The 15,433-nt window shown below is 36.3% G+C and overlaps 1 protein-coding gene across 1 annotated transcript in view; it reads right to left on the bottom strand.

Annotated features, from left to right (window-relative positions):
- Positions 1 to 15,433, bottom strand: part of FAP (fibroblast activation protein alpha) — a 71,616-nt gene that overhangs the window by 6,628 nt on the left and 49,555 nt on the right. The window contains exons 18-21 of the mRNA XM_079783270.1: positions 10,077 to 10,175; positions 9,551 to 9,620; positions 8,617 to 8,811; positions 3,697 to 3,751 (exon numbers count right to left, since the gene is read on the bottom strand). Coding sequence (XP_079639396.1) covers positions 3,697 to 3,751; positions 8,617 to 8,811; positions 9,551 to 9,620; positions 10,077 to 10,175 — 419 coding nt within the window. The remainder of the gene's footprint in view (positions 1 to 3,696; positions 3,752 to 8,616; positions 8,812 to 9,550; positions 9,621 to 10,076; positions 10,176 to 15,433) is intronic.

Raw genomic sequence — 15,433 nt, 5'->3', positions numbered from 1 at the left:
AAAAGTGGGGGGGGGCTCACCTGTCCTTCTAATTGAAAAAATCAATCAACCCTGCACACCATGCTTCTTTCTTGGTTTTTTTTTCTCCAGAGCACTTAACATCATTTTAATATCCTAAATATTTTACTTATTTATCTTGCTTATTGTCTTTCTCTCAACCATTCCCAACTCCAGAAAGGTAGAGATTTTTATCTGTCTTGTTAATGAACATATCCCCAGCACTGGGAAATATGACCCAAAACACAGAAGGGATATATTTGTTTAATATATGACTTTCCTATTAATTCATCTAACCCTCCCAGGGGTGAAGAAATTATTGATGAATTTCCTGATGAGGAGACTGAGGCTCAGAGTCAACTTAGCTTAGATATATACTCAGTAAGCAGCAGAGCTGGGATCAGCCCCAGGACACCTGGCTCTACAGCCCGTGCCACTTCCTCTGCGTCCCTACACTAGAGCAAATGCTTTGGGGGCTTTAAGGTTAGAATCTAATGTAGTCTCATTAGAGGTGCATTTGTCCTACTTTTACATCGTTGATCACACATAGCAATTCAAATTGCTTATAATTAGTCACTAGAAGAGAAAGGAACTAAGATTAAATCATGAACTAATGCTTATTCAACACCACCTGGCTAGGCCTATATTAACAAAGCAAATCCCATAAATGAGGTTGTTATTCTAATAATTTAGGCAAAACCCCCACTGTTCTTCAATCATCAGAAAATAATTGCTCCAAGTTTTGTCCGCATAAACCAGGATTTTGCAACCTCAGTGCTGTTGACATTTGGGGCTGGATAGTTCTTTTTTTGTGGGATCTGTCTTGTGCATTGTGGGATAGTTAACAGCATCCCTGGTGTCTCTTCACTAGATGCCAGTAGTACCACCCCAGTTGTAACAACCAAAAATCTCTCCAGACGTGACAGATGTCGTCTGAGGGACAAAACTGCCCAGTTAAAAACCTCTGTCACAGCAGACACTTTCCAGGCCCAGTACTGAGGGCATAGTGGATAATAAGCAGCTAAAAACAGGACTGGACTTTGGTTTGTGTAAGCCAGAAAAAATGAAAGGGTAAGATAAAAATTCCTCCTCTCCTCTTCTTAATCTGGATAGTGGAAGGAAACAGGATTTGCAGCTTATTGACCAATTGACTTCAAAAAATGTTGTGTGGTTAGCTATAGTACATTTCTCAGACCGCTAGCATGCCTAAAACTTCATGGAATCAGAAACTTCCTTCCCAAATATGGAACACAATAATAGCCAAATAACCCTCATGGTCATTCTCAGTGTCTTCCTCTTTTCCCTCTCCAATTTCCCATACCATAGAAGAGCATTCAGAGCTATGACCTCATCACACCCCTACTTTGCTGCCTAAATTCAGGCCCTTGGTATTTGTTGCCAGTATTACTTGCTGCCTCACTCCTTAGCCCACTCCCTCCCCGCACCACAGACCATCCTTTACTTTGTAACAAGAATCTTTCTGATACACCAATTCCACTCTCTACTGAGTTCCAGAGCACTTCTCAAAGAGGTATCCCTGGAATCAAATACTTTTTGGTAATACTGTATTACACAAAATTTAACAGGATTCTTTTTTAAAAATATACTTTTATTGATTTCAGAGAGGAAGGGGGAGAGAGAGAGAGAAACAATGATGAGAGAGAATCATTGATTGGCTGCCTCCTGCATACCCCCTACTGGGGATTGAGCCCGCAACCCAGGCATGTGCCTCTGACTGGAATTGAATCTGGGACCTTTCAGTCCACAGGCCGAGGCTCTATCCAGAGTCAAACCGGCTAGGGCTAACAGGATTCCTTACTACTCCTTTCCAAGAGCCTATAGGCTCTATTATTTAGAATTTATGATTTACCAAATTATTGGACCAGAGAACCTTTTCTTGAAAGGTTTCTTGTCACCAATAGAACACATTTGAGGAAACATTGACTTATAGGGTTAAATTCAATATAAACAACATCATCGATGTGTGACATGGCCAAGTATTGTGCTAAGCATTTGAAAAGAAAGCTAAAGAAAAGACAAAGTCCATTCCCTTGATGAGCTTACATTCTTATGGGAGAAACCAAGAGACAGACAAAACATTGTAATTCCTGTAAGAGCAGTAAGATAAGATGGGTGGATTAATAAATATGAATTGGTCTTAAACTTAAAGAACTAATAAAAGCAGTACAGTGTTAAGGTCTTTTTCCTTCAGGAACTCCCAGGTCTTCCTGCTGATTTTAGGGGCTGCTCAAGTGTTATATCCCTTAGCAGTTCACTCATTTCTTCTCCCACCTCACAATCACTGCCATGTTGAAAAGTAAGCAATAAAGGGGGCCTAATACACAATTTCTTCCAGAAGCATTGCACAGATATGGTGAAAATCTCTTATTGAAGAATTTCAGACTGATATACATATATTTTTGGGTGATGAGTGGGTTCCTAAAATCATCCCACATAGATGGTTCTTTACCAAATTAATACTTAGAATGTTCCAGAAATGAAACTAAATGTTCCACTTTATGGTTATTTCAAAGCCTACAATAAAAGCATAGTAAAATTCTAAGAGAAATGTTAATGATTATATGTGAGTATTCAGCTTGAAATTTGAATCTTTCAAAGCTTTACTTTAGAAAACTTCATAAAAATGGATGGTAGGAAGGGTCTTATCTGAAATATTTCACTATAAAGTATTTTATTTATTTACACCCTTTGAATTTCATTCTGTTTAGATACTTAACATTTGATGGTTTTAAGAAGCACCAAATGGCCTGAAGTAACAACTTTCCACAAATTCACAACAGCTCTTCATCTGGTCACTGAGCTGAGATTTGCGCTGAATTCTGCAGATTCCCTTCAATATTGGGTTTCATTCCCTCCATCGTGTGCAGGCCGCTCTCACAGAAAACAGCCAAGAAAAACAACGCAAGCACAAATGGCTGCAAATTGACTTGCAAATGTACAAATTCAGACCAAAAAGTGAAACAGGAAATCTTTCTTGAAGAGTAATTATCATAATTTATAGTGGGCAAATTAAATCCTTTCCAATATTTCTCTAAACTTTTTAGTGGCTTCATTTACCATAACTGATAACTTTTGCTACTTCCTTTAAAAGACCTGCACAGTTCCTTAGAGATGGGAAATTATTGTCAGGACCTATAACTAGCACAAAGTAACATTAGGTTTGGTAAAAAATTTTGATTACCCCGCTGCCCCCAAATCAAACAAGATATGACCTGGATAAAAAAAGATACTAGGGTATTTATATTCTGAATGTTTCTATAATTTCAAACTTTAGCTTAGATTTTCATAAAAATAAAATCATGAAATATAAAATAAAAGGTATGTATTAACCTGAATATGACAAAGGAAATTCAACCTCAGATAAATATGATTCAGTCCCTTAAAATATAATCTAATACCCAAAAAAACCCCACACTAAGTAGAAATGTGTTAATCATGAGTTAATTTGCTATACAGGGAAGAAATGAAATGATTTGGGGCGGGAGGAGGGGGGAGGGAAAGCAACAAACAATTATAGCCATTACTTTGAAGCCCAGATTATTAAAATTGACTGTTTTCATTGACAGATTAAATTATGTTGCAACATTAACATTTCATGAGAAATCTTATAAGCGAACAACTTAGAAAATGATGATTGCTGAACTGAATAACAAGCATAAAACATATAAAACAACTCACCCAGCCCCATATGGCTATTCTTTTTTCATCAATGAAACCCATTTCTATGAATTTTCTAAAGTAAAAGAAACAAATTTTTAGAATTTTAAGTGTGTACACATGACATTTACTTCATTACACAAGCATATTTAATTCAAAAACTTAATAGAAGCGCTACATTTTCTTTGTTTAAACACATGCATAATCAGGCTGCATGTACAAATAATTAAAAGAATATTATCATGTTTTCTGCAAAAGATAAAAGGATCCTCTAGACTCCAGTGTCCATCTATTGAGTAGTGCTTTTCAGGGCTGGAAGGCCTCACATCCTAAGTGTGTGGGTGAGTTATGTGCAACTCAGAGAGGTCAAGAGACAGGCTCACAGTAACACAAGGGGTAGTAGCACAGTGACTAGGACCATATTTCCAAATCCCCAGCTTTTCAAAATAATATTTTTGTTGTTGCTTTTTAAGATTTTATTTATTTTATTATGCCCTTGTTTGCTTAGATGCTAATGATAATCACCATCTCATTTTTGGTCACATCCATCCATGGGAAAATAGTCATCCCTCTCCCGTTTCATACTTCAGTACCCTCAATTTATCATGGTATGAACAATGATGTGTATCTTTTAGCACATGGACATGATTCAGTTGAGCTCCATCACAGAAGAACCTCCATTTGAAAACTATTTTGAAAAGAAATCTCTCCTTAGGAACAAGGGGCATACTGAAGGGCAACCTTTAAAAGTCATGGGAAGCCCTCAGAAATGTAACTTTGCAAGGTTGGCGCGCGCGCGCGCACACACACACACACACACAGAATCAGGCTGCATTTACAAATAATTAAAAGAATATTTTAATTATTTTAGGCTAATTTATCCCATGCCCCCTTGAGGGCTGGTGTTCCAGAGCAATTGTGATTTATTTCGGGAATGATGTGATAAAAACTCAGGAAACTCTCAGAGAAACAGAAGCAAAGGGAGAAAAAGGCAAATTGGACGAGCCATTGCAGAGGCCAGGATGCAACAATAACTGGAAGGAGAGGAGGAGACAGAGTGACAGATATGCCTCCAGAAAAATACAAATTTTTTGTTCCTTTCAGCTATGTTAGTGCTCTTTCTGGCTCTTCTCCTAGGGCAGGATGGAGTGATTTTCATTAGTTGAAACAATGAGCTTCTCTACAGTGACCATGTTGCTCGTTGCATTGATTCGACGTGTACATCTCCAGTGCGCAGAGGAGTTGGGTAAATGCCCGGGACAAACAGATGGGAAGAAGCCCCATCAGTCACAGCTTACCCAACACCGACTTTGAGGGACACTGAGGAGTGTACAGGGAAGAAATGCAGTAGCAAATGGGAAGTTGCTACCTGTGTGGATGCCGATCATGGTAAAGCAGAGAAAATGTGCAGCCAACTGTGGCATTTTGGCAATTCTTCCTCCAACTTCAAAAATCCAATGAAAGAAGCAAAGGTTCACTTCCTTTGTTAAAAAAGTAAGCTTGACACTACTGCTTGAAGACAGTTCTGAGCCATAAAATCAATCGTGATTTTTATGATCTCCCAGAGGCTAGCAATCATATAACCTTGTATCTGGGGTAAAAGCAAATAACAGGTGATACACGCGAACAGGAAATTTTTAACAGCTCCCTTCCTAGGTTTATTCTGAAATGATGACGTTTATAGGAAATGATAGCGCAATAGTTAACATGGAAATGAAACATTAACACTTAATGTGGTAGGACTAGGTTAAAGGTTACCTAGATAATATGAGCAGTTTGGAACCAACAAGGCTCTATAAAACCTCCCTCCAATTTCTAAAGAGCTTTCAGAAGGGTTATCAGAAATACTGTTGATAGTGTGGTTAAATCAACAAAATGTTAGTAACAAATGAAAAAGCATGTTTTTCTAATTTGGGATGCTGGACTGAACTTTACAACTTTTCTCTCATAAAAAATGGCCCTAGACCAAAGGTCAACTTGGAATTCTAGTGATCAATTATTATTCTGTTTTAGAAATGCTCTTATTGATACCAAGTATAATAGTATGAGATATTTTTTATCATATAAGTCTACCTTATTATTAACCTCAAGTTATATAAAATGTCCAAATTGTGGGAATGTAAAATATGTCAAATATATCCCAAATGAGCAGAGTTGACTCTATATCTACCAGAATCTTTGGCTCTCACAAATGTAACATTTGCAGAGAAGCCCGAAGAAAGCAGGTTCCAGTTTTACTTATTCTTTGACCTCACAAGCATCTCCTTTGAAAGATTTCCTTTGTGTAGTCAAAAGTTGTGAGGTTATGCATTTTCTTTTTAAACTTTTTTTCCTGCTTTTCTTTGTTTGAATCTCTTTTTTGACCCTGACTAGAATTTACTATTGTTTCCAAGCATATACATATGATTTTATTTTAGTATGTAAAAAATTTAGCCAGATTGAATTTTATAAGAGATTCACAGGGTCAAATTTCATTCTTTTGGGGGAGATAATTTGAGGGCTACCACAGAGGGATTGTAATCCCAATTCCCTAGGTCAGACATTCAGTGTCAGCTTCCTAAAACACTTCTCGGGGAAACCTGTGGTTGAGTTATTTCCAGGATTATCATTATAAATCTATCCTTTTTAGCTTTTGTTTTCTCAAAGCATTGAGTTTCAAGGCTTCCCTGTCACTTATGCAGAATAATAAGTTTCAAGCAAAGCCAAGGCCAGCCCCAACTGGCATCTTCACTGTTGCATAGGTCCTTGGTGTGGACCACATAGCTACCTCTTGTTCACGAGGGTGTTTACTGAAAGTTTTATTGAACAGCAATGCTGTCCCTTTAGAGTGTAGGTGGTTTAACCACTTTACAAAGATTGTAAGTACATTGAAAATAGATTGTAAACTGCACAATTTTATACAGAGTGTATTTCAATGGCATGCATTAATATTTGATCTTGTTGAATGGCTGAGTAAATGAATGAACATATGCCTGAACTGTAGCAGGAGACCTTCTTTAGGTTCCATTCTAAAAATAGTTCACTGGAGATAAAGGTAGCCAATTACTGCCACTGGTCCACCTGCAATTCTAAATGCCAAAGACATTTATTTATGTTATTGTGAAAATCAGTAGACTTTTTGGCTTCTTGTGCTACATGTTGAACATCAGAAATAACAATGTTTTTTAAGGTTTATACATGGGCTGCAGGTTTAAATTTCCATTCCATCCAAGGGACACCTCTTAAGAAGCTATCTGTGTTGTTTCTTGATGTATTTTTAAATTTGAAGGCTACATTTTTGGTGGCAAATAAATGCACAAAAATATAATGTCAAATTTTATTGTTATTGGTAGGTTGTGGTGATAAAATGATGATCATGGAACTGTTTTTTAATCAATGCCAAAACAAACCACTTTTTAGCTCTATGAATTTTGGAAAATATCTAACTGATTACAAGTTAGGCACAATTTACATCTCTATCTTTTGATGTGGTCTCAGGATTATCTGTCCTTGGTGTTTATTGCATGGTTTAAATACAAATAGATTTGAGCCTCAGTGTGAAAAGAATTAGGTCTATAATGCTGACAACTGTGTTAATATTCCCGGTAAGGTACACCATAGTCTTTATATGAGAAACTTATCTCCCTGTGGAGTTTTTCTTTGAACTACCTCTTCTATTTCTCTCCATCAGGCTGAAGACTCTCCCAAGATTAATAGCAGAAAGGTAAAAAATCTGGATTCGGAAGAAAGATGGAACTTCCTACAACATAGGCATGAATGATGCCCTACAGATTGTGAAGTGTTATTTGATAATCTACTTACTGATCTGTAAGATTTTACTCAGAGTCTGTTTTTAATCAAATTTTTTGTGTGTATTACTGTTCACAGAATGGAAGAAAAATTGGAAAACATATGGGTTATGATTACTTTTCTATTTTAAAAAATAATTACTTTTGAGTTTAAACTTTTCTGCTTTGATTACAGACAAAATACAGAAAAGTGTTGTCTGGGCCTGGCTCCTAGATGTAAAATACAATCTGTGTTGTATATGCTGAATGAAATCAATGACTATTAATAACATTAAGATGATCAAAGAAATGTACTAATGAATTTTCTAAATTGCTATTTGGTGTGACACAGTGTGACTAAGAGTGCCATCAGCCTGTGTTCGCTTACATTTATAAACTACGATTGTCTACCTTCATCTACTCATACCAATAATAACAGAAACCCAACTATAGAGAAATATCCAGAAAAATCTTGAACAGTGTTTTCAAATAAGCAACAATATTGATGACTATAATTTGTGTGTGTGTGTTTTTTTAAGGAAAAGATGATTGATTCATAAATTGTGGTTGAGAATGTAGTTGAGAAGAAGGACTCAGGTAATATCCTGTCTTTCCTCTAAATGTTTTCATAATATAATTTCTGTAATTTAAATGAACTTTTTGTCAAATGAAAATAAGGAAGCACTTTTATGCTAACACAACTGTGCTTCACAGCTGGTTTATTATAAATAAATGTTAAACATCTATAGGTATAGAGTGCTGATGAAATCTTGACCAATTCCTAAATTTGTGAGTTAGAATCCACAGTACTTGGCAAATTCAGCTGTTTGGTTTCACACAGACCATCCCTAGAGTTATACACATTATTCTGCTATTGTGAGTCATGTTAATAAATGAAAGGATATTAGAATAACAAACATCGAAAGAGAGTATTTGGCACTATCACTATAAATCAGTTTTCTACACATTTATCAGCTCTCTTCCATGAATAATACTTTTCTCATCTTGGACAAAATTATCCCTTTAAGATTAATGATAGCGTTAGATGAAGTTGAAAAAAATGGACATTATAAAAATAGACAAAAAAGAATTAAGTCACTAAGGATGAGAAACGTAATAGTAATTGCATGACTTTTGTCGCACATCAATTTCTGTCTGAATGACAGGTGCTCACCTGACAGCTGTGATCTGGTCCTCAACTTCATAAACACCCAGCTTTCGATACACTGCATGCAGGTGTTTGTCACCTTGGAAAGCTGTTCCTCTACCATCCACCAAGGCAATGACTATTCCTTCCTTACTTGCAAGATAAGATATCCAACTAATAGCAAACACAGACCTTACACTCTGACTGCAGGGACCACCATACCTAAAGAAAAGAAAAAAATAGAATCTCTGATTCCTTTGTAAAACTCAACTTCCCATAATGGCTAAGAATTGCCTTTAGTATTTCCCAGTACATTTGTATGATAAAATTTCAATAACAGTGGCATTAGAACTGGCTCAAAATCAAGAGAGGACCAGGATTTTCCCAGAGGTTTGCTACAAGGAAGTTGTTTTGGGACACAGCCTCTCCTATTCCCCAAAACGGATACATCTAGGGTTGGCATTTCAAGGAATATGTGTGGGTTTTTCGTCATTTCTGCCACCTGCCACTTGCTAAAAGCAGACATAAGATATACTAAAAAAAAATGCATGGTGTTTTAAGCAAATTGTGTGTAGGTCAGCACTGATTTTGGGTGTTATTCCACTAAATGTATTCCATTCCCTTATTTCATTTCTAACTCAATTACATAAGATGCTAAGATGATTTACAATATTATTTTTTGGCTGCAATTTATCTCAAAGGTATTCTGACACATTCGGCAATTTGCCATACGAAAGAAATTCAACACAGCAAATGCAAGCAAGTCCATCTAAAATCTCAAAACTTTCTCAATCTATTTAAATAGCCATATTTTATTTACTCTTATTAGTGGAGGAATATATAAAAACAGCATCAATAGGAAATCTTACTAAAGAGAGTGGTTCATTCTATCTCATAAATGTGTATTTAATCCAACATATTTTCAGTAAATAATTTTTATACCAAAGAAAATATTACATACACTTGAATTAGCAAGGGATACTTCTTTGATCTGTCAAATTGAGGAGGAAAAATCATCTTATACCATAAAGCTTAGGAAAAAAAAAAAGAGAAAAATCATTATTACAGTATACTCACAGTATTATTTATTTCCTTTAATAACATAAAATCAATTTGTCACTAGTAAACTGTTAAGAATCCAGAATATGTTTTAAATAAATTTTTACATGTTTTGTCTAATTTATGAATTACTAGAAATCTTGAGTTATTGGTTTACTAGAAACACACATTCTATAATTAAAATTAGATAAGCTCTTTAAAAAAATCAACCCTGAAATAGGACAATAGAAAAGTATAAGATCAACTCTATTCACAAGCATATTAAAGATATTTTGTGAAACTGTAACTGTTGTTACAGAAAGATTGTTTTAATTAAGATCCATTAATAATGTCAGATTTGGACTATAATATTTACGGTATCATTTTTTAAAAGCAAGATACGTGTTCAACTTCATATTTGGAAAAGAGAAGTTTTTAAAAGATCTTACTAATTCCATCCACTTCAAGTTTCTTTATTTCCTCTTTAGGCAGCTGGATATTTTTCAAAGCATTTTCCAATTCCTTGTTTTCTTCCAGGATTTTAATTTCTTAAAAAAAGAAAATGTCCATTTTTAATTAGCAGCATTCCATCTGAAAATTCCTTTCTAAAAATGCCTTTGTGTTTAATGTGGCCGAAACGGAAACAACATAAGGACGGCTTCAGGAGTTTCACACCGGCAAGCATGTTTTGAATCCAGCCTTTAAACCAGGTATGAGCTTAGGGAGGACGGCAACCATTATCTCCTAAACGGAGTCTTACAGGATCAAAACACATTTTGAGCAGAATCACAGAAGCAAGAATGTTTATTAAGCCATATTTTCCCATCTCTAATTTTTCTTTTTTTAACATAAATATGACCTGAGTTGGTCACATTTATTTTATAACTCACTAAAAGCAGGAGAAATAAAATCTATATTTCTGAAACCCCAAATTTAAAATAATTATTTAAGTGGTTATGAAAGCTGTTTTAAAATGTTAACATGTTGCTTCAAATACATTTCCGGTTTTTTAATATGTATTTCTCCCTTAACCCTTTCCTGCTGTATACTTGATTGATATAGGGTATTCCTTTTTTGTATTGAATTACTGTTCATCCTATTTCTTCAAATTCTTTCTCTCATAGTAGTTATATATCTTACTAAAACATCAATATATACACACTATGATCTCTTTCTGTCTTTCACCTTAAACATTCTCTAAAAAAACAGCTGTTTATATTTAAGCTTAGTAATATTTCACACTTTAATCTTTGAGCTGAACAAATCCATTTTTCAGCAATACAGGGCTTTTTGTAAGCTTTATTTTGAGCTGGAATCTATACCAGGCATCTTCTAGAGAAAAGTTAAACTTTCATATAATATGTAGAGTTTGTAGCCTTATTCTTTAAAAGCGGGTCTGAATAATTTCTGAAATATCGAGGTTTCTATGTAAGACATCCTGTGAACTTCTTGTTTTTTTGCCTTTTAAAAAAGTAGTCCTTGAAGATGAGGAACTGGAGGAGGAGTACTTGGTGCTACCCTAAGTTTGCCAAACCACTTCCCTTGTAACTCTCAGTTTTCATATATTCATGGCATTTTGCTCCAACATGTTATATTTAATCTTAGAACAATTATAGATGTTTTTGGTGTGACTTGTATAAGACACATAATAAATTTCATTTTAACTTTGGATAATCCATCAGGAAAGAGATACTTATGTCATCTTAAAAGTTAAAACCAGTCCTGGCCAGTGTGATCAGGGTTAGAGCATTGTCCCATGTTCCCAAAGATTGTGTGTTTGATTCCTGGTCAAGGGCAGGTACCTGGGTTTCAGGTTCAATATCCAGCCCCCATCAGGGCAGGTGCAGGAGACAATCAATCAATGTGTCTCTCTCACATCAATGTTTCTCTCTCTCTCTTTCTTCCTTCCACTCTCTAAAAATCAATGGAAAAAATATCGTTGGGTGAGTATTAGCAAAAGAATAAATATATATAAAGAGATAAAACTAGCCTTGTCTGGGTGGCTCAGTGGGTTGGAGCATGGTCCCATAGACCCATACACCAAAAGGTTTCAGGTTCATTCCTGGTCAGGGCACATGCTGAGGTTGCGGGTTTGATCCTCAGTCAGGGGCATCAGGAAGCAACCAATCGATGGTTCTCTCTCACACTGATGTTTCTCCCTTCTCTCTCTCCCTTCCTTTCTCTCTAAAAATATCAATGAAAAAACATATCTTCGGTGAGGATTAAAAAAAAAAGTCAACATTAAATTATATATATTTATATATATGAATAAATAAAATAAATATATAATAAATTATATATATATTTATATATATATAAATTACATATATTTATATATATATATGAATAAATAAATGGAATACACAATTCTGAGTATAATGAAGCCTGCTCTTCATTCTCCCTGTGTGGGTTCTATATGTTGAACTATCATGGATACAGGAAATCCTATGTGAAGCAAGCACAATGTGGCTGCTTGTTTTATTGATTTACTAGAGGCCCGGTGCACAACATTCATGCACTGGGGGGTGGGGGGTCCCTCAGCCCGGCCTGCGCCCCCTCACAGTCCAGGACCCCTTGGGGGATGTCCACCTGCTGGCTTAGGCCTGCTCTCCGCTGGCAGGCAGACATCTCCTGAGGGGTCCCTAGCCCTGCTGCAGAGACGGGAGCTGCTGCACTCGCCAGCCATGAGCCCGGCTTCTGGCTGAGTGGCACTCCCCCTGTGGGAGTGCACTGACCACCAGGGGGCAGCTCTTGCGTTGAGCATCTGCCCCCTGGTGGTCAATGCACATCATAGCGACTGGTTGTTCCACCATTCAGTTGATTACCATATCAGCCTTTTATTATATAGGATTTATTTATTTATTTATTTATTACTATTATTATCATTTTCCCAACACATCTCTGGACAATAAGTAAGTGTTTCCAGATTGGTTTGACTTTGATTTCATCTCCATTCTGTCCCTAGTTATTTAACTTTTCTGATTCTTGACTTACTGAAATGCCAAATTTAATTTAAAAGTTTACTAATAATTTTACTGTCTAGGGTTGCATTTTTACTAAGAAGAGGGTAATTTTTTCACCCCTTGGAGCAAAATGGAATTTTATAGGGCTGTGAGGAGTGGGGGGATGGCAATTGGGCTTCTCTATGTAGCTTTGCATTAAAAGCCTGTAATCTGACAAAGGAGTGCCATAGTCCAGAGTGCACCTTTTATCTTGTTCCACTCATTGTATTGCCTATGCAGTGCCCAGCACTCAGTACCTAGTACCTGACATGCAGTATGTCTTCTCTGCATACTTGTAGACGTTTTGTTATGATAAAACTAAGTGGTAAGAATGATGGATCCTTGATGAGATTTTTGGTTAAATCATATTAACTAGCATATATTGCCTATTAATTAAATTATGTGAAGAATCTGTTAAAAGCTGATAAATGAGGTCATTCCATCAGTTGGGTAATTTTAATGAGCACCTGCTGTGCCTGAAGCAACTAATCCTCAACAGGGCCCTCAATGTCAAGTGCCAACTCTTCTGAGTTTCTACAGCATCTGGTTGAAGTACTATCTGTTGTTTTCAAATGACCTTACCCACCCTGCAGAGAAAATGAAGCTGTTGTACTATTTTCTGCAATGTCTTCAAGCTTTCATACAACTGCATCCATAATTCTTCACTCTCTTTTCTCAATGCCAGAGATTAATCCCCTCACCTGTCTCTGGACTCCATCTTTTCCTAACCTCTCAGGGACCTCCCTCCTTAAGTCTTCTACCCCTTTTGTTCTCCTAATTAAATTACTTCAGTCTGGCTTCCAATTTCATTGTTTCACTGAAACGTCTCTGATAAACTAATGCTAATCTCCCTCTTGCTAAATTCGTGGATTTAAAGCAGGCCTCACTCTCTGTAGCACTTGGCAGGGATCCTCTTTTGCCCCGCCCTTTATGGCAACATACTCTCAAGGTTGTCCTCCTCCTTCTGTTCCCTCTTGGTCTTCTTTACAGATTCATGTTTCTCTTTCCATTTCTGGTGTTGGTGTTCTACACAGCTTCAGTCTAAGCTTACTCTCCACTATCCCTGCCCTCACTCATTTTCCCCACTCTGCTGTCTATATTCTTCCATGATCATGGTAGCCATGTGGTTAATGTCAATAAACAACATCAATATCATTACATTGACCGAGCAGCATCAATTCCTCCTTCACTTGTATGAGTCATTAGTCTGATATAGCTATCATTAAGAAACATTTCTCAACCCAAAACCCTTGAGCTGCCCTACTTATGTGCTTCCCATGCTATTAATACTGTACCCCACTGCATCCTAATGTCCATTCACACATTTGCATTCTCCATTGATCTATATTCTCATTGAGGACAGAGACCATATCTGAGCCAATACCAGTTCATTTTAAGAATCTATAATTCAGCACAGTGTGAGAAGTGCTTAATAAAGATCTGTGGAATGAAGATTTGTGCCACCAAATGCAGTGGGAAATGAATGAAAAAACTACAAATAAATAGAAGACACACCATCTGCTATAAAATGCAATTCCAAAATTTGTTTGGGAATTTATTAAAAACACAGATTACCTAACCTAATCTAGGATCTATTGAATTGCATCTTCTGGGAAGAGCCTCAGAGCATTTATAATAAACATCTCTGGAGAATTTTATCATTAGACACATTTGCAGAACTGTGCTCTAAAAAATTGCATTCTATTTCGCAAGTTGGAAAACATATAAACATAATATGTATTATGTATATTTCTAAGTATTAGGTAAAGTCATGAAGCTTCGTGAGCCCTACAGTAATTGGTGTCTGGGAAAAGGGAAGCTGACCTTTATTTTGCAGTCATGAAAAAATGGGAATTACACATTTATAGTGATTTCCATTAAAATAAAAAAGTTACAGATTTGAAAGTGGAACTGCTTTACGTTCTGAAGATTGAGATGTGCCAAACTAAGAAATACAATGTTATTCTTAAACGTATTTCATTATTAGACCCAAAGTAAAACAACAACAACAACAACAAAAAACTTCAACATGAAACTAAATTCACAGTCCCGTTATTACAATGCCTGTTCTGCCCAGAACTGCGGAGTTGACTCTGACTTCCTCCTTCCCTTATTTTCACCTATCCTTGAGCCTTTGAGCTGACTGCCAATCTCATCCCAAAGCAGTCTTCTGGCTTGTCACGGTAGCTGTGCAGGGGTGACTGCAGGCATGAGTGCTGAAGTCTCTCCTTGTCCCTAGTCATCATCAGCTTCAACCCTATCATTCTGTTTAAAAGTACATCAAATGTATGGAGAACTCCAGGAACAGGTTTGGGGCAATTATACACTTGGATAACTCTGCTGAGAACAAAAAGGGTAATCTGTGATCTGTGAACTATTTTGAAGCAATATCACAAATATAGGATGGAGGAGGACTATCTTGGTAGCAGTTGAACATGGAGAGAGCCTCCAAATTTGGGGCTTTCATATGTGACAACAGTGTGACTTAGCTGTTAAAACAAAAAAGCTAGAATGATAGTCACCCCCTGCTTTGAACTGGAGTTATATCTGGAATTTGTCTCCAGTTTGAAATGTTACAAAAAAACAAAAACAAACCAAAAAAACCCAGGAATTTTGTAAGTTATACCAAATATCCTAAGTTTCCTTCCAATTTTAAGCTTCTGTGCTTTTTATAAAACTGATTGAGGAAGATAGAATTAATCCCTCTGATATAACTCATCTGTGTTATATCAGGTTCTTACTGCAAATAATTATTAAATTTTATATGATCTGGTTTGACTCAAAGAATATCCAACTCTGTTATA

The sequence above is a fragment of the Cnephaeus nilssonii genome, assembly GCF_951640355.1.
Source record: "Cnephaeus nilssonii genome assembly, chromosome: 10".
Taxonomy (NCBI): domain Eukaryota; kingdom Metazoa; phylum Chordata; class Mammalia; order Chiroptera; family Vespertilionidae; genus Cnephaeus; species Cnephaeus nilssonii.
Note: the sequence above shows the minus strand (reverse complement) of the source record. Positions and strands in the feature narration are given on the sequence as shown.